An 18192-nucleotide genomic window follows, 5' to 3' on the forward strand; every position below is an offset into this window, starting at 1 on the left:
CTCTTACAACAGCAGCTAAAGGATAAAAAAAGGATAAAAAATCAAGGACTGCAAGATTTGCAGCAGAAAATTCAGGCTGAAGCTGACTGTCTCTTTCAAGAGGCACTTCTAGACAAACATAGAAGCTAACAGTTTACAAGATCTTGTGTTTAGTCAAAGAGGAGGCCATTCTGCTGATCATCGACTACAACTTCAGTCTCTACACTTCACATAAAATACATCTATCTACAAATATATAGTCCTTTCTTCCAAACAGCACTGCTATTTTATGACATGCTTTCTTGAGGAAGACACCAAGTAATTTTTCAGCTTCATATTTCAGGATAGAATTCACTTTCATCTTAACACCAGAAAATGTACTACTCCATCGTGGCTGAATGACTGGGAGAAGTACTTTTACACACCTACCTACACTGAGACCCAAAAACTTGCACCTCAATACTTTCAATATACTTCAAAAGACTCTAGAGGAACTCCATAATTCATATCAGGGTTTTTTCTAGTGCCTTATCACCTTTGGCATAAGACACATACACAAAGACCACGTTTGCTATTTAGATTTTAAAAACTTGACTGTTTTCAGCACTTTTTCTTCCTCTCCTTACTAGGTTAAAGAATCCTACATTATATAGGAAAATGTTTCCCACTGGAGATTTCCCTACAGGTTAGAAACCTTGATTCTGAAGTCTCTTTTGGCCTGGAAAGCAGTCTCAGCCTCACACACATAACCTTTAACTACCTGCCTTTGTCAAGAGAGCTCTTTTTTTGAACAAAGGTTGTTCATCCCATTTCTCCCACAAGCTATGACATTGCTTGGTTGTTGTGAGGTTTTCCTGGCTTTGTCTTTTGAACTCCAAAACTGAGACTGAGTAGAAACACCATGGTGAAATGCTGGTATCACAAGCTGATTATTTTAAACTTGACTAGCTCCTTAGACAATCTTTTAGTTTTACAAGACTCACAAAACTTTAGTGACATATTAAAGGGAAAAATTTGTACAGTTCTTCACAGGATGTCTACACAAGGTGGGAATGGTCCTCTTTACAAGTATACAATTGGTCTCATTGATATCACACATAACAGATCAAAATCACATAACAAATTAAAACCGTAACAGATGGTTTTAACACCTAAAGCTATTATTACATATTTAATGGTGAAATGCACCCACACGTGCTATTTGGGAATGAAACAACGGAAGGATTTAGTTGTATCCAAGGTCCAAGAATTCTGTGCTTGAACTACTAGGTATCAGCTGCATCTCAGTATGGTTGTTAACCAAAAGGTCACAGGGAGCTGCATAAGAAACAGATACTATCATTTTATATCTAGTGTATAATAGTAACTTCACAACATTAACGTTTGTCTCAAGACCACTGACGTTATTCTCACTGAAACAGCGTCTATTAGTCTTCAACATCCCATTAGCTAAAAAAATCAGATGCTAATTGCCCTAATTTTACACCTGTCATATTCTTTATTACAGGTTCGAGAACCACAGTGGGAAAAAAAAAATAATTTTTCTGCTCTAAAGTAGTAGCTGATAAAATATGTCTCCATTTATCTTTTTATTTAGCATTACTTTTTATAGCACATGGAAACTCACTTTGTTATCTAAAACTCAGTAATATAGAATTCTGCTGCCTGTGAGAGAAATAAGCTGCAGCTGTTCAAAAGTTAAGTATATGGCACATATCAGGAAGATTGAAAGGTAGGAGAGGAAAAGAATATAGTGGTAAACACCCCATATCTATCTATGTATTCACCTAAATTAAGCAGTTATTACAAAGAGAGATTGACCTGTGAGCCTCCAGACCAACGCAGTTCATAGCAATTGCAGATACAAACCAGTAACTTATTGCTAGAAAAAGCCAACATTTATTTTCTCTTCTTAGCTTAAAAGAAACTTATTCAGCTAGACCAAGCACAGGCCCTGTCACATTGCAGTTTCAAATCAGTAAGACTGGTGTTAGATCTGTCAGCAAATTCTACATGAGTGTGTAGTTCAACAAGAATCTAATAGATCGTGCTATCCTGTCTCAACAAAGGTTTTAGAGATCTGTCAGTAGGCCACCTTAATTGCAGCCACAAGCTCCTAGACATCAAATAAACTTGACATGACAAAGATGATAAGAAGCTACCTTAATTGCAACCACAAGATCCTAGATATCTATTAAACTTGACATGACCAAGATGATATGAAGTTCACAATGAAAACACCAGGATTTTAAGAACAGTTCTGCTGTTCCTAAGAACCTCATCTGCCTTGTAGTGATACCCTGCAAAATGTGTATTGCTACTGCACTCCTGGGAAAACAGAACATCTTCACTATGGTTTCAATTTGTGCAGACTATCCATCTTCTACAAAACTAAGAAATATGTTTCTCATACTGCACCATCATCTTTTTCTTACTTGGCGCAATCAAACACACTTCACTGAAAACATCTAAAGATATCTCATACCCCCTTACCAAAGATCAATTTTGGTGACTATTATTATTATTATTAATAATCATAATTCTGGCCACTGAGTTGAGCCAACTGTAAACTACAGCTGCACAAGACTGTCAGCAGTGCCCTGGCAGCCAGGAGGGCCCACTGTGTTCTAGAGAGCATCAGGCATAGCTGGGCAAGGGAAGAGATTGCCCCACTCTGTGCTGCTGCAGCCCCATCTCAAATCCTGTGTGCTGTTTTGAGTGCTACAATGTAAGAAATATCCAAAGCAGTCAGAGAGCACCCAAAAGAGACGACAAAGATGGTGAAGGGCCTTGAGGGGGAGCTGTATGAGTAGGGGCTGAGGGCACTTGGTCTGTTCAGCCTGGAGGAGATTGAGGGAAACCTCACTGCAGCTACAACTGCCTGTGAGGGGAAGAGGAGGGACAGACCCCGATCTCTTCTCTGTGGTCACCACTGACGGGAGCCAAGGCAATGGCTCTAAACCTCAGGGGAGGTTTAGGTTCTTGGTAAATGTTCTTCAGGTAAATGTTCTTCACCCAGAGGGTGTTTGGGCACTGGAACAGGCTTCCCAGGGAAGTGGTCACAGCACCAAGCCTGACAGAGCTCAAGAAGCATTTAGACAATACTCTTGGGCATATGGTGGGATTCTTGGAGATGGTGCTGTGCAAGGACAGGAACTGGACTCCTATGAGTCTCTATGAGACTTTTTTCCTCTCTTTTCTGGACAGATTTGGGAGAGGGAAGGGGGAAGGCTCTGCACTTATCGCTGCTCAGAGACCAATCTGAGGCCAACACAGGTGTAAAGTTTCAGAAAGTTTAAATCTTACTTCACCCTAAATCTGGATGCAAAGAGCATATGGCTAGAAGTGAAGATTGAACTATGCCACACATTGGCTTAAGTTAAGTGTTTTGGTAAATGATAGTAGCAATATGGAAAAAAGACATCAAAATAGCTGAAAACAGTAAAAATCAAAAAGCAAAATACAAAAAACCCACAACTCATTCTGACTTCAGATTACTGAAGAGAAAAAAATTTGCAAATTTTAAACAGGCAGTTTCACATAAGAAGAAGCAAGCTAAAATGAAGGTCAATATACCAGTATTTAAAAATCAAACCATGAAATTGGCAGGTGTAGTATCACTGAACACAAAAAAAAGTCCAACAGATTTGTGCATTAAGTACTATTCAAAAGAAATCTTCGTAAGGTCATATTATATGAACCAAATATAAATTAATTGAATTCCTACATAGCTTTCTTCAAAGAGTAAATATATCACCCTTTGCAGTGATTTCAACATTTGATTATAACAAAATCAAGCAACTTCTGCAAGCATATCTAATATACATATAACAGAAATCAATATTGCACCAAACATCCCATCACAAAAAAGTTCTGGAAGTTCCAATGCGGCTGAATTTTTCTTTTCTTTCTAGACATATATGGAGTTTTACTTTAAGTCATTAGCCAACCCACAAAAATCCAAACTTCTTGAGGACAGTTTTCAACCTTTTGAACTAAAAACAACTGAAAGCATAAGAAACCACATACTGCCATAACAATCTGTGCTGGCTTTGGCTGGGATGGAGCTAATTTTCTCCACAGTAGCTGGTAGGGGGCTGTGTTTTGGATTTGTGCTGAAAACAGGGCTGATAATACAAGGATGATTTCGTTATTGCTGAGCAGTCTTAAGGTCCTTTCTGTTACCTGTGAAGAAGGCTGGAAGCACACCAGGAACTGAGAGGGAACACACCTGGAGCAGCTGACTCAAGGGATGTGCCAAACCCTATGCTGACATGCTCAGATATAAAGCTGGGGGAAAGAAGGAAGGGGGAATGCTCAGAGTGATGATGCTGTCCTCCCAAATCACCATGACAGGTAAAGGAGCGCTGCTTTTCTGGGGAAGGCTAAACACCTGCCAGCCCATGGGAAGTAGTGAATGAATTCCTTCTTTTGTTTTGCTTGTGTGGATTTTGGTTTGCCTATTAAACTGTCTTTGTCTCAACCAAGTGAGTTTTCTCATTTTTCTGATTCTTTCCCTTATCCCAGTGACAGGTGAGTATGTGAGCAGCTTTGCTCCGAGGTGACAGATTCCAGAAATCTATGTTATAACAAGAGCAAACCTAGTGTTGAGTGGAAGGCATTGCACACTGAATGTTTAAAAAGGCAAAATAACTAAAACAGACGCACCTTAATGGCACACACCACCACCTCCACCACTTTTACTAACTAACACAGGTTCATACACCTGCTCCTAAACATTATTACTCCCTAGCATATTTAAACAATCCCACCTTCCCGTGTGGACTATCCCATCTCAATGCAAAGTACGTAAGAATTGCTTGAACTTACTAAGAACAAACCAAGCCTACACCAACATAATCCATCCCCCAAAAAAACCCCAAAACCCCAACCAGCCACCCACACAAAACACAGAACCCTAAAGACCACATCATGTCAGGCTCTGCTCCCTGTGAGCACGTGCTCCCCTTGCAGACTTTCTAAATGAAGGCCATTGGGTGTATCATTTCTGCTTCTTTCACTACCTTTTTAGCCTTTCTCCTTGATTGCATTTCTCATCTAGGCATAACAACAAGGTCAGCAACAAAAACTTTTCTTCCCCCCTTCCATAAAAGGTTTCAGTGGCAGAGTCAAGTACATTTAGTCTAGTGTAGCTTCTACATTTAATCACAAAAACCCCAGCTATTTGTAATTTAGTCAACTACAATCCAAATAGAATTTACATCTTGATATGCTGTAATAAATCTTTGGTCACATTTGGGGGGAGCAAGATATTTCTCAAAGAAGGAAAAAAATAATGTCTGGCATCAAACTCCATTTACCATTAATATTTCCCTTATATATATGGAAAATATATGATGAAAGAAAACATACCCACTATAAAAAAAAAAGGGAGTCTATCTTTTTTCCCAGTAAAACATCAAAGTATTTGCCAAAAATTATGTTGAGTTTGAAAACCAAAAATAAGAAAAGGATTTGAATAACCTCAAGATCTCTAAAAATCAATGCTTCTCTGAAACTAGAAAAAGGGAAGAAATGGTGTGCTTTTCTGCAAAATGAAGATGTTTAATATGTGATATAGCCATTTAAAAAAAAACCCAGCAAAACAAAAAAAAATCCCAAAACTAAGGAATTGCAGTCTCATTTTAAGGACCATTATAATTCTCCCCCAAGTCACCTGAGAGATGAAAATAGCACTCCTTGAAGCAATATTCTCTATTTAAAAACATTTGCCACTGATGTCTGTCAAGTGTTCACATTTGCTTTCCAGTTTAATCTCTCCAATAGGAAGCCTCCTGTTGTCCCACTAGATCATCCCTTGTACAGCACAACTTTTCTATCACTTTTTACTAGCAATTATATCAATAATGTACACTACACCTGCATCAATACCTTAACTCTACCCTTCAGCAGCTGGAACATCACTCTCTGTACAACCCTTTATGAAAGTGTTATTTTGGGGTGGCACAAACTTCCAAGAATGATGACTAAAGCTTTCAGGATGCAATTGTCAATGTTTAACAGCAACAAATTAGGAGTTCAGCTGTCCCAGACAGGATCAATACCTTGTTGATAACACACAGAATGACAGCAGTATTATCTCTAGCCCTGTCACAAATCACTGGTATATGAGCAAGTAAAAAACAAAAAGCTCCACAAAAAACTAAAAGAAAAAATTGCACTTTCTCAACTACTCCTGTCTCACCCTTTCCTGGCAGAGTGAAGTGCATTTCACTTATCTGCTCTACTGGCTTTTCACTATTTAGATTCTCTTCACTGACAATTAGACATATGACCCACAAGCTGTTGACCATCCCATTTATGGTATTATGGCCCAGTTCCCAACAAAATAAAAAGCTTTGTTGTTCTATTTTAATGCAGACAAAAACCTGTCTTCAGCATTTCAACATGCTCTTACAAAAAGCCAGCAAAATTAACCTTAAAGGGAAGCAGCTAAACCTTCTTTCTCAGCTCTTTTATAGGACACTTGTCCTTTCAAAAATACCTATCATTTCACAACAGAAAGTCAACAGTTTTCATATATGCTATGGGCTACAGAGGCTGATCAGATGAGGTTTTAAACTCTTCCAGTTTTTTTCATTTCCTTCCCACGGGAGCATGTGACATCCTTGTATTTCTCACTGTATTTCCCCCCCAATCTAAAGTCAAGGCTCCTTAGAGTGGCTGAATAAAACATGAATGATTTCCAACTTTATATAGTAAAGTCAGACACTCAGCATGATCATTTTAGCCTTCTCTGACACGCTACCAAAACAAGCAGCTCTTTATCTGACCTTCAGTTTTAAACAATTTGAGAGCTTTAGAATTCAGTTCTCCCATTCTCAGCTCTAGAGCCATGCATTCATTCACAAGTGCATAAACTCACCCTTCCTAATTCACTTTCTTCCAGAAAACATCAATTTGTAATTCACATCCCCAAAGCGTAGAAGCAAAACAGTGACTCCTTCTCCCTTCCTCACAACGAATCTGCATCTAAACCACAGAGAACACTACTGTGTATTTAAACCTCCTTCAAACGATCTCTACTTGCAGTCCGTCAGCAAACAGCTTAGACATTAACTCCAGTGATCAGTTTTACTCTCAAATTGTTATCCTCCCATGGAGTATTCCAGTTTCAGGATGCTGGAACTGTGTGAAAATGCAAAAGCCAAGCACAGGATGCAAGCATTCAGCTCTCGCACAGCTCAGCTCTACTCGACACTCCTTAAGAACGAGATATTACTTATGGAACACCTGTATTTTGATTATTGTGTTCTTCCTGTGCCGTGTCTTATAAAACATTCAGATAAACCGAATAGACTGAAGCTGTGCTTGGATAGCAGAAGGCTTTTATCTTATTCTTTGCAAGCACAGTACCACAGTTATTTCAGAAGTGAGCTAAGTCACTTCAAGCCGAAATAGAGGGTCACTAACAAGTAAGCACGCATGCATGTGCGTACTGAGGAAAAAAGGTGTCTTCTTAAAATACTCTATAATTAAGAAGTAAATTTTATTTACTCTCTCCCTACCCCCGGGCAGGAATACTCGGCAACAGAACCCGCCCCGGCCCCTCCGAGCCGGAGCGGCTGGACAGGAGGCCGGGAGGGCTCAGCGGCGGAGTCCCCGCGGCCCCGCACGCCCAGAGCCCCGCCTGTGCGGCGGGCAGGCTCCGCGGAGGCCACTTCTGTCCGCCCGCCTCCCCCGCTGCCGGGCTCGCTCGGCTTCTCACGGCCTTCCCCCGCGGGAACGGCGCCGAGGAGCGGAACCAGCGAGTCCCGCGGCGGCAGCGCGGTGCGCCCGGGCCGGAACACACCTCGGCTGAGGGCAGCTGAGGGCAGCCGCGCCCGGGGCCCTCAACGCCGCCCCCCGGCTCCCTCCGTCAACAGCCCCGGCGGCAGCACGGCGGGACCGAGCACCCCTCACGGCACAGACTCACCGCTCTTCCTGCTCCCGGCCATGGCCCCACGGCCCCTCCGAGACAGCCCCGCGGCCCCGCGGCTTTCCCCTTCCCGTTGGCCGCCGCGCCTGTCCGTCCTGGCGCCGGGCGCCGCCATTGGCGGGGCTGCGGCAGGGCGTCCCCGCGCCGCGCGTTAGCCCCGCCCCGTCCCGCCTCAGCGGGCGCGATGCCCGCGGGCTCCGGCAGGGGGCGCGCGGCTGCGCAGAGCCGGCGGGGGCGCCCCTGCCGCGCGCGCGGGAGCGAGGGCGAGGGCGCGCGCGGGGCGCGAGGGGCGGGGGGAGCGGCGGGAGCGGCGCGCGGCGGGCGGGCGAACGAGCGGCGCGCGGCGGCCCCGGCGGGTGAGCGGCGCCGGGGGACGCTGGGCGCGCGCCGCTGCTCCCGCTCCCGGCGTCTCCTTAATCGCGACCCGCCGCAGCCCGCACCCGCCGCGTTAATAATGCACTAGAATGTCAGCGCTGAAAAAGGTAGGGAGGGAGGTAGGGAGGGAGGGGAGGCAAGGGAAGGGGCCGCCGTCGGGGCGGCAGGTGCGCCGGGCTGCTCGCGGGGCGCCTCCGCACAAGTCGGGGAGAGAACGGGCGGGTGCCGGTGCCGCGGGTCCGCGCGGGGACCGCACCGTCGGGGACGGGCGCCCGGGCAGCGGGGCGAGGGCGCGCCAGCCGCGCCGTCGGTTGTGGTGTCATCCCCATCACCGGCGCGTCCCGGCGTCGCGCTGGTCCCGGCGCGGTGTCGCCGTGGCGGGGGTCTCGCCTCGGTACAGCCCGGGCAGGACGGCTGCGCGGCGGAGTGCCCGATGCCTGAGCGGGGCGGCCGCGGTCTGGCACCCTCCCGTGTGGCCGGTCTGGTCGGAGGGAGCGGCGGGGAGGGGGATGCTCCGCTCGGAGCCGCAGTGCTGGGGCGATTTAAATTTTGGCAGCGCGTGATTCTGGGGCTGCCCCGCGAGGAGGGGCCGGGCAGCCGGGGCTGGCGGCGCACTGTCGCCTGCTCCGCTCCCCCTTTCCCTTCCCGGCCGCCGTGCCGCCCCGGGGAGGGTGCGGGTACGTCGGAGGGGCCGCGCTGCTCCGTCCCTCCGGAGGGACGGCCCGGCCCCCAGGGGCGGTGGGGCGGCAGCCGAGGAGGGGCGGGCGGCAGGTGAGTCCCGCACGTTCCCCGCGCCGGCTCTGCGCGTCTGCCGCGCCCGGGTGCGCAGGGCTCCGCGCGGCCGGAGGGTCCGCGGGCGCGCACCCGGAGCGCGGGGGTGGGTGCCCGGCGCATCTGCTGCGCTGCCCTCGGTCCCCGAGGGGCGATCACGGGTGGCTGTCGCCACGCAGAGAGCGGCGTTCGCGGGCGAGTTGGCTGAGCGCCTCCGCGGTCCTGTGAAACACCGTCTCCCGGAGAAATAAAATAATTACCCAGTGTCATAATGAGAGCGCAGCGCGCCCCGGCCCGCCTCGCCTCCCGGAGCGGAGCCGGCGAACCGCCCGGCGTCCGCCACCGTCGGGGCGGGCGGCCCCCCGGCCCGACCCGACCTGCGGCTGTGGGGCCGGTACGGATCGGTCCGGGGCACGGGAGTGGGGAGACCCTTCCAGCCGGCGGGAGCTGCAGAAAAGGGACTTTCTTTTACCGCCCCGCTTTCTGTCGCCTTCGTAACCTAATTCCTGCCGCTGCTGGTGTCCCAGTTCTAACAGCGGTGCCGGTGCCGTACAGCTTGGCGTTTAGCCATAAATCCATTTATAAGTGCTCCAGCCTCAACTTCCCTCAAACTTAAAGGGTTCTGATTTACGGCGACAAGCTACTGCTTGTTTCCAATTCTGCTTCGTTACGGCACATTCTTACACAGGCTTAATGTGCCTTGGGAGCAGGTGATGCTTGAATCTCTTCCAGATTAAAGCCCTGAGAATGGGACCAAGCGCTCCCGGCACTTGAGGTGGTGTGAGCCCAAGATCGCGACTGTGAAAGCAAGTGCCCTTCTTAGCGCTGGAGTGTTTTGTAACTATTTCTCTCTGCTTCGCAGTAGCAACACAAGCGGAGCACTAACAAAATTTGAAACACAGGATGCCTCCAGCCATTTAGGTAGTAGATGACTGCAAGCAGGCATCCTGCGAGGAGCAGTGGTCACCTCAATGTGACCGAGTGCAGATGATGGAGAAGTCTCATGTGGAGTCTTAGTAACTGAATGTTTTCTGCTGTGGGATGTGTCAAGGGGGCATACTGATGGTACTGGAAAAAGCAGCTTGGGGGTAGACCAGAGGATGAATGGTAATATTTTATAATACACGTGTATTCAAGGCATCAGCCATTCACATCTCAGATTTGTTGCATTTCCACCTTCATGTTTTATCTGGGAAACAGGTAAAATAGGAAGAGTTGAAGTTTTATACTTCTGTGCTTTCAGCAATATAGCAATACTTTCAAGTAATTTCCAGATGGTTTGCATAAAACCCTTTATTTCAGAACTGCAAGTAAAATTAAACTACATTTAATTTTACTGTGTGCAGCTATTTTTACAGTACTAAGCTGATCATATAATTTATGTTTCAGAGGTTCCTCCCCCCATCATTTTGCATGCTTTTCAAAATGTGTGTTATGTGGTTAAAATGGACTCAGACAATGTTTAATAGTTTTATGAATTACAATGGTATACATTGGAGATTTAATGTTGAGTACTCAAGGCAGACCCTGTGTGATCTGACATAATATTCCCAAGTTAAAGAATGCATTTATTATGCCATTGTTCAGTAACACATGAACTAAAATCTAGGATTGTCAAATAAATTTGTTGATTTTATTTTATATTTTTTTTAGCTTTTAATTTTAGTACTGTAAAGTGCTATTTGTATTTAGTTAGTCATATATCTAGTTTGCACTAGAATGGTACAGGGCATACCTCTAATAACGTTTTAGAATTTCCAGTCCCTCTGAAAGGAGTTTAAATTCCTGGTGCAAATTGAAATTACACTTAGAATGAAGTCATAAGTGCTTTAAGCAAGCATTTAACAATCAGCAAACATAGACTGCTCTTGACAGAGGTGTTGAGGAGATTGTGTTTTGTCTGTGTAACACATAAAATCACAGTGAAATCCAAGACTTGCTGAATCAATGGTAATAACCACAATGACTTAATGGGATTGGGATTTCACATTTGTGTATGGCAGGATCCCACAAATATTAATAGCGATACTGTTGGCAATGCCAAGCTGTTGAAACAAAAAGTTACCAAAGTAAGACAAAAATTTCAAGGTCCATTGTGGCAAACTAAAAGTTATATTCTATATTCTTAATTCAATAATAATTGGTACATGTGATATAAGAAACATATCCCTGAATAGAGGGATTCATACCTGATCCTGAGGAAAGCTTGCATGTCCAGTATCTACTGTGTCTGAACATCAAGCAGTATTCTGCCCAGAGGGTGCCCTCTGGAAGTTCCCCTGGACATTGCCTGTCCTGGTTCACTTACCATGTCACAGTTATGGCAGGGTTTTTTGACAGCAGATGTTCTAATAGGAAATATTTGTAGATGCAGTCTGGATGACTGAATTTGAGCTTGATTGTGAGCTTTGCCTAGCTAAATTGTGGACTTTGGAGTAATTATTGACATGGTTTTTTTGAGCCGTAACAAGGATGGTAAAATGTTATTTTACACCTGCTTTGGCAAGAACTTTTTTTTCCTGTTTGTAATTACACCTTGTCAAAGCAATTTCCTTGCATAACTATAATAATCCTATGAGAAGTTTTAGTAATAAAAAGAACATAACCCCTCAAATAACCTGCTGATTTTTTATGAGGTGTACCACTGGGGGTCCTTTGAATCTGCATCAGTCAAACAAAAACAGCTGTTTTGGTTCTACTCCATGAACAAGACAAGTCTTATTTGCTGCTTCACTTAATCAGTACAGTGAATTTGTTTATATCTAACCATGCATGGTGAATGAGAGGACCACTAATGCAGAAAGTCAGTGTTAGCCCATCTATTGTGATTGCATTTAAGGAAGACTTTCAGTTCTTAGAAATGTATTACATGGGCCAAAATATCCCATTGAATTGAAAATGTTCTGTTTGCTAAATGGATAGTTTTGTTTGAATAGCTACAGGAAAAAAATACACATATTAGTTCAGTTTGCCTTGCAAAAATTTATAGTCATCCACGAACCATATGGCTTTCTTACCTCTAGTAGAGAAATAGCTCTCGGCATGGCAGATACAGTATGTCAACAGCTATGATCAAATATAAGTAGAAGTGGGCATGGATGAATCAGAATCTCTTTAAAGTAGACTTGTTGGAGAACACAACTTCCCATATTTCAGTCCATATATATCTCCATTATAGAACTATATTTCCCAGAACAGATTATAGTTCATCATAACTACTTTCTGTTGGAGAGGCTGAAATGATTCATTACAGTAAAATAAGTACTCTTCCCATGATATTTATTTAGAAAATGTCAAGTAGCAGTTTATTCATTTAGTACAAGCTCAGTTGTGATGAGAGGATGGAAATCACTGCAGTTAGATTTCTCAATCAGTGTTTCCATGCATGCATATATATTTGGTCTCACTTTGCTTTTATCTGTTTCTCACTGTACTCTCTTAAATACTTCTTTTGTGCATAAAATTTACCTATCTTCCATGCATTTTCATTCCATATTTGTCACATTTCTCTGTCCTTGCCAGTTTTGAAAATGAACAGCAAATAACTTCCAAAATGGCATTGGCCTTAATCCCTCTAAACTTTTTGTGGCTTCATAAGCATATATTCCTATGATATAAAAAGACTTTCTCTCTATTTTTGATAGTAAAGGTATCATACACCAGCAGTTAGCAGAAATACATGAGGTATACCATAGATGCAGGCTTTTATCTCACAAGGGGAATCAGTGTCTGTTATCTTCAGGAGATGCTGCAACCACTGTGTGTAGATAAATTGACAGTAGTGGAACATCTCAAAAATATGATCAAATGCATAAATCCAACAAGACAAAAATCAGTAATTTAGAGATTTAGACTTTGCACAAATAATAGAAAGAGCTTAAGTATACTGTAGAGCTTTCTGTCTTACCTATAGCTCCCCATCTTGGGTCCTTCACAGCTTCTCCTTCTCCATGCAAAATTCTTCCACTGGTCTCAATTTTGCATCTTCCATCTTAAATACTCTCTTTCAAAAGTAAATTTGTTATGTCAGAAGAAAGAAGAGCATCTTAATGTTGTCAGATTGACCTGATCTCATTTTGAACACAAAAGTTCTTGCATTTCAAAGTTTATTCTAGAAAATGTAAAGGTTAAATCTTGATAATGACATTGAAAGCAGTTAGGAAAGCATAAAACTAAGACACGGATTTAGGGAGAAATTGAACACCACTCTAGTGTAGTGGTCAATTAAGGTGTCTTTGATATGTATTTCATCTTGGAAGCTGAAAGGCTGCTTGGGCAGTGTTCAGCATCTGGCATGCTGCCTTTCAGAGGAAACAACTTCTCTGCATTGTCCTGGAGAGGCAGCAGGTCAGTATTGAGAAAAACAATTCAAAACTATTTTTATTATCTTTCCCCTTTAATTTATTACTGTATTTTCAGGAATCCCTAAGGTGAGGTGAGGATGCAGATTAATTGTTTAGGCTTGTCTGGAATCTACTTTCCCTTAGCATGAAATTTTTTTAAAAAATGCTGATTCTTCATGAAATGTATTTTATGCATTGGAGGTCAACTGAATAAGTTTCCTGTAATTCTTTGTTTCTTGATGGTATGGCTTGTATTGTGAAACTTTTAAATGCCTTAATAATGTTATGCAAATTACATATCATAAAATGTCATCAAAGTCTCCAGCAATCCTCCTAGTTTTGCAACTGGAGAAGCTGGTGACTTTTCATAGAAAACAGACGTAATATTAATGATGAGGATAACCAAGTTACCCTTAAAGGAAGCTTTTCCCAAACCATTTCACTCTCATGTGGTGGCTTTTAGAGCTCGTGCAGCTGCAGGAATGCAGAAGTATGCTATTGTATTATTCTGTGCTTTTCTGGCAATGAGGAGTAGAATGAACTTCTCAGCTTTCATGCCTGCCTTCTAGTTTCACAAGTAGCCTATAAAAATAACACTGAACAAATAGCTTCACTCACCACAAGTGGGAGGTTACTTTTAACCTCTTTTTTTCCCCTGAATAGCAGACAGTAGTGAAAGAATCTCAAGTAGTTACTGCACCTTTTATTTCTTATACTCTAAAAATAGGGGAGCAAGGAAAAAAACCCAGAGGATCTTCCACATTCTTGTTGATTTATGGATTAATAAGTCATTGGGATATAAAGCTACAGAGCATAAACACTCTTATTCTCTCGAATTTGTCTAAGCAGAGTCCAAATAAGATAAAAGACAACAGTTTTGTCTCATTCATGCAGAGTGAAATTCTTTCCAAAGATCATCAGTATAAGGCCACCTTTAGCCTCTGTGCAACAGCAGATTTTACTTAAATGAACAAATATATTCTTTAGTTTTAGAATTTGATAACAATTATCTTCCCTGATGAGCAGAAAGGAGGACAATACTTGGTTTTATTCCTTTGATTCACTTCTATTGATATTGCAGCATTTCAAATCCTGCATAGTTGAAGCTACAAGAAAAATCTTTTTTAATGCTACAAAAGGAAATGGAAAAGTATGTCCAAATGTCTTGAAAAAACTATGTATCTGTCCCAATTCTTAAGCAGACTTCCTCATGATAACACAATGCAGAGGAAATAACATGTAGACTTAAGAATGTGTGGGGTTTTTTTTGTTTTGTTTTGGTTTTTTTTGTTGTTTTTTTTTTTTTTTTTTTTTTTAATTGGGCTACGAAGACCATCATAGCCAGAAGATGCTGAGTGTCAGTGAGGAGTATTGATATCCTCCCATGGGCTCCCATTGGTAAGAATGACACAAGCTTCACCTTCCCTCTGGAGGAGAGCTCAGGCCACTCTGATGTTTCCAGCCCTTTCTGGCAGCAGGACATGAAACTGATCTTGTCTTTGATGGCAACTTGTGGCTTTATTATCTAGCATCTGGCCTGGTTTTGGGCTATTTTGGGATTATCTTTGCCTTATCTTTCACTTAAAGGTAAGGAATTGAAAAAATATGTTTTTAAGTGTTCCTGTTATGCATTGTATACATGATAAATTTATTTCTATTTGAGTCTGAGATTTTGATCTCATTCATTTGAGAGTCTGTTTACAAATGCTGTCACTTAGGAGTAGCTACTATAGCTTATATTCATACCACAAAAGTCCAAAATTAGTTTTCAGAGCTAGATAAACTACTGGGTTTAAGAGAATAGCTTCAATATATAATAGATGCATTAAAAAAAAAAACCAAACTAGTGGAAATGATTTTTTTTGTAGTAACTTAACAGAAATTTAAATACACTCTTTTCCTTTCTGGAATTCAAATAAAACTGGAATGCTTTTTCCTTCCCCTCAAGTATTAGTAGACTGAGGAATCAAAATGTTACATGTAGCTTAGGCATGGCTCCTTCATAACAGTTTACTGAAAATCCAGTTTACTACAATTTGTAGATCAGAGTAATTTTGTCACAAGGTCCTGTGGTTTACAGAATTATATGCAGAAAAGGCTGCAGTACATATAAGAATGCAGCATTAATTTTGTTGCCAGTCCTGAAATGCATTGGATTCGTAGTGTCTCCCATTTCAATATATGTCAGCTCTTACTCATTATGGAGGGGGTGATTATAGCAAGTGAGGTGTTTCGAAGAAATTACTTTTTATGAAGTTGAAAAGGGATGCAATTAGTTATGATATCATGTACTTTTATAATAATATAGAGGGTAACTAATTTGATAACGGTTTTCCTAAGTGATAATTTATAATGTACTCCTCAAAAATCTTAACATGACACTTCTAAGGGAGAAATTGTTTCTGTGATACTTTTCAGTCTCATCTCCTTTAGTAATATGATGCATTCTTATATTGCATTGACTTTTCTCACAAAAATTTGAGTTACCTACACTGCAAGGTTTCAGTTGCAACAAGATGTAGAAAGTTATACATTACTTTATGAATTCAAAGGCACACAGTGACATTTGAAAGTAAGGAAATAGAGGACCAAATGATTAAAACGGATCTAAATAGTAAATTAAATATTTTGAAGTTGTTCTTTTTCTTTCGAAATTAAGAACTGATAGATTAATTTTGGATGCTTCCCAGAGTTTTTCTCTTCCCCCCCCATTAATGTTCCTCTACAGCTAGAATAATTTGTCAAAGGTGACAGAAATCAGTGGAAATATTCTTATGTTCACCAGTAAAATGCTTCATATAGTAACGTGTGTTCGGTCTTGATATAATTTATAGTGCAGGTAATGTTTTTTTATGTTTTTTCATTTTGAATTATCTTTTTTTACATGTATGTATTTTTCCTCGTTAATTATTGTATTTCAAAATACTTTTTGCATTTTATGGTGCTTTTTGTACCATACAATGTAAATGTCTCATCTGATAAATTATTATTTTTATCATGTACTGTGCTTACGATTTAGAGCAGTGTGGAAATCACTACTTTTAGTTGTGGATAAGTTATGCAACTTACTTTGCTAACCAGTGTCATGTTTCTGATCAATTTCCTGGGATTTTTCTGTTCCTTTTTACTTTCCAAAATAATCATGAATTGCTGTTCAAAAAACGATGCAGAAAAGCAAAATACAAAGCTGAGAAGCTCAGTGTATGCTAGGCTGTAGAATAATGCTTTGATCAATAAAATGGAAAAGTTTCTCTTATATAAGCATATCACATTCAGATGGCATTCTCTTTCAGGCGCTTTCCTGGCATGTTTGTGAATAATCTTCTTTTTAGTTGCACTCCTGAGTAATGTAATACATTTTTATTTTCATTTTTTAAAGAAAGATACAAATGTGTTTTCCGAACTTCATTTAATAGAATATTTTCTCTGCATTTACTAATTTCTTTAAATTACACTCCATTGTTTTAAAAACTTTGTGGTATACTTCCTAATTAGATGGAATTTTGTTTAAAATGTGCTGACAAATGTCCGTTTGTTACTTCAACATGGACACTGAAGCTTAGCAAAGTAGTGTGATACCTGAGACTCACAAGAATGTGTAAAGCCTTTCATTCTGATTACAGCCTGGAAGTGAAATCTAACACTTTGCTTCAGTGCTCTAACAATCAGTGCTCTAGGTGCAGCTTGTTAACATTTGTGTTTTCCTGCACTTCATGTTGCAGTCTGTGAGCTGGAGGGTGAGCAGACACAGGAGCAAGCCCAGGTTAGTGTTGAAAAAAGGGAGAGTATCACAGAGGGGTTTAGGGATGCATGTGGTACTGCTTGGCAGCAGAAGAAAAGAAGACAAATGGTCAAGAATATAGATTAAAGACTCAGAATGTAACACTGGAGAGATCCTAATAGTGCAATACAGGGTATGACTGTTTTGTTTTCCTTGTTCTGCTTATATGTAAGGGGCAGGAACAAACTTCATAACATCCCTTTCCTGAGGTATCACACACATTTAGGAATTGCATCATGCAAGATTGATAGACTTTAATGTTTTCATGAGTATAAGAAAAAATTGCATGGACTATAGGTAAACAGACATCAGTATTGCATAATGTATCTTGATATATAACAATTTATAGAAAAGGCTCAGCTGATATGAGGTAGCTGCCAGGATACATTTGGATTGTTCTTTACTTGGAAAACAGATTGCCCATAAAAGAGGGTAACTTATATTAAAAAAAACCCAACAAAACCCAAGAAGACATTTACTGAAAGAAAACATTATTCTGCTATTAACTTTAGTTGCATAATGTTACATAATGATGAATAAAATTTGTCTCTCTTTTTTAACATATTTCATGGGGCTGATCCAAGTTACCCTAAAGAAATATCTTACTTATTATTATCACTAAAATTTGCCATGAAAGTTGTGCTTCTCTTGACCAATGGAACAAACTTTTCCTGTGTTTCTGAGTTTAAAGCACAAGGAGCAAAGTATTCTTGGCAGCCAGGCTGTTCCCATGTGAATTCTCTTCTGAAAGACATTGATGTGATCATTAGTTGTCTTTATTTTTTCAGAGCAAAACATAAAATCCTCCAGCCTTGTCCTCTCTTCATAAATATGTCCAGCTCTTGTAATCACTACCACTGCTGAAATCTCACCTGAAAGATTTGCAAGAAGTTCTGAAATAAAGAGCATTGTACGTGCATGCAAGATATTCCCTTTATGAAGGAATGATAGATACACTGAAATGCTGTTCCAAAAAACCTTACTGATGCATTTTCTTACAAACT

The 18192-nt window shown here is 41.6% G+C and overlaps 2 protein-coding genes across 3 annotated transcripts in view; one reads left to right on the forward strand and one right to left on the reverse strand.

Annotated features, from left to right (window-relative positions):
- ERICH1 (glutamate rich 1) overlaps positions 1-7971 on the reverse strand; it is a 66496-nt gene extending 58525 nt beyond the window's left edge. The window contains exon 1 of one of the 2 annotated variants that reach the window (XM_066545870.1): positions 7916-7971. In XM_066545870.1, the coding sequence (XP_066401967.1) occupies positions 7916-7937 (22 nt within the window). In that variant the 5' untranslated portion in view covers positions 7938-7971. The remainder of the gene's footprint in view (positions 1-7915) is intronic. The other variant, XM_066545869.1, reaches the window with a different exon arrangement.
- Positions 7972-8302: 331 nt separating this feature from the next.
- Positions 8303-18192, forward strand: part of DLGAP2 (DLG associated protein 2) — a 453649-nt gene continuing 443759 nt past the window's right edge. The window contains exon 1 of the mRNA XM_066547283.1: positions 8303-8400. Within this exon, the coding sequence (XP_066403380.1) occupies positions 8383-8400 (18 nt within the window). The 5' untranslated portion in view covers positions 8303-8382. The remainder of the gene's footprint in view (positions 8401-18192) is intronic.

Source organism: Molothrus aeneus, chromosome 3, assembly GCF_037042795.1.
Source record: "Molothrus aeneus isolate 106 chromosome 3, BPBGC_Maene_1.0, whole genome shotgun sequence".
In the NCBI taxonomy this organism is placed as follows: Eukaryota; Metazoa; Chordata; class Aves; order Passeriformes; family Icteridae; genus Molothrus; species Molothrus aeneus.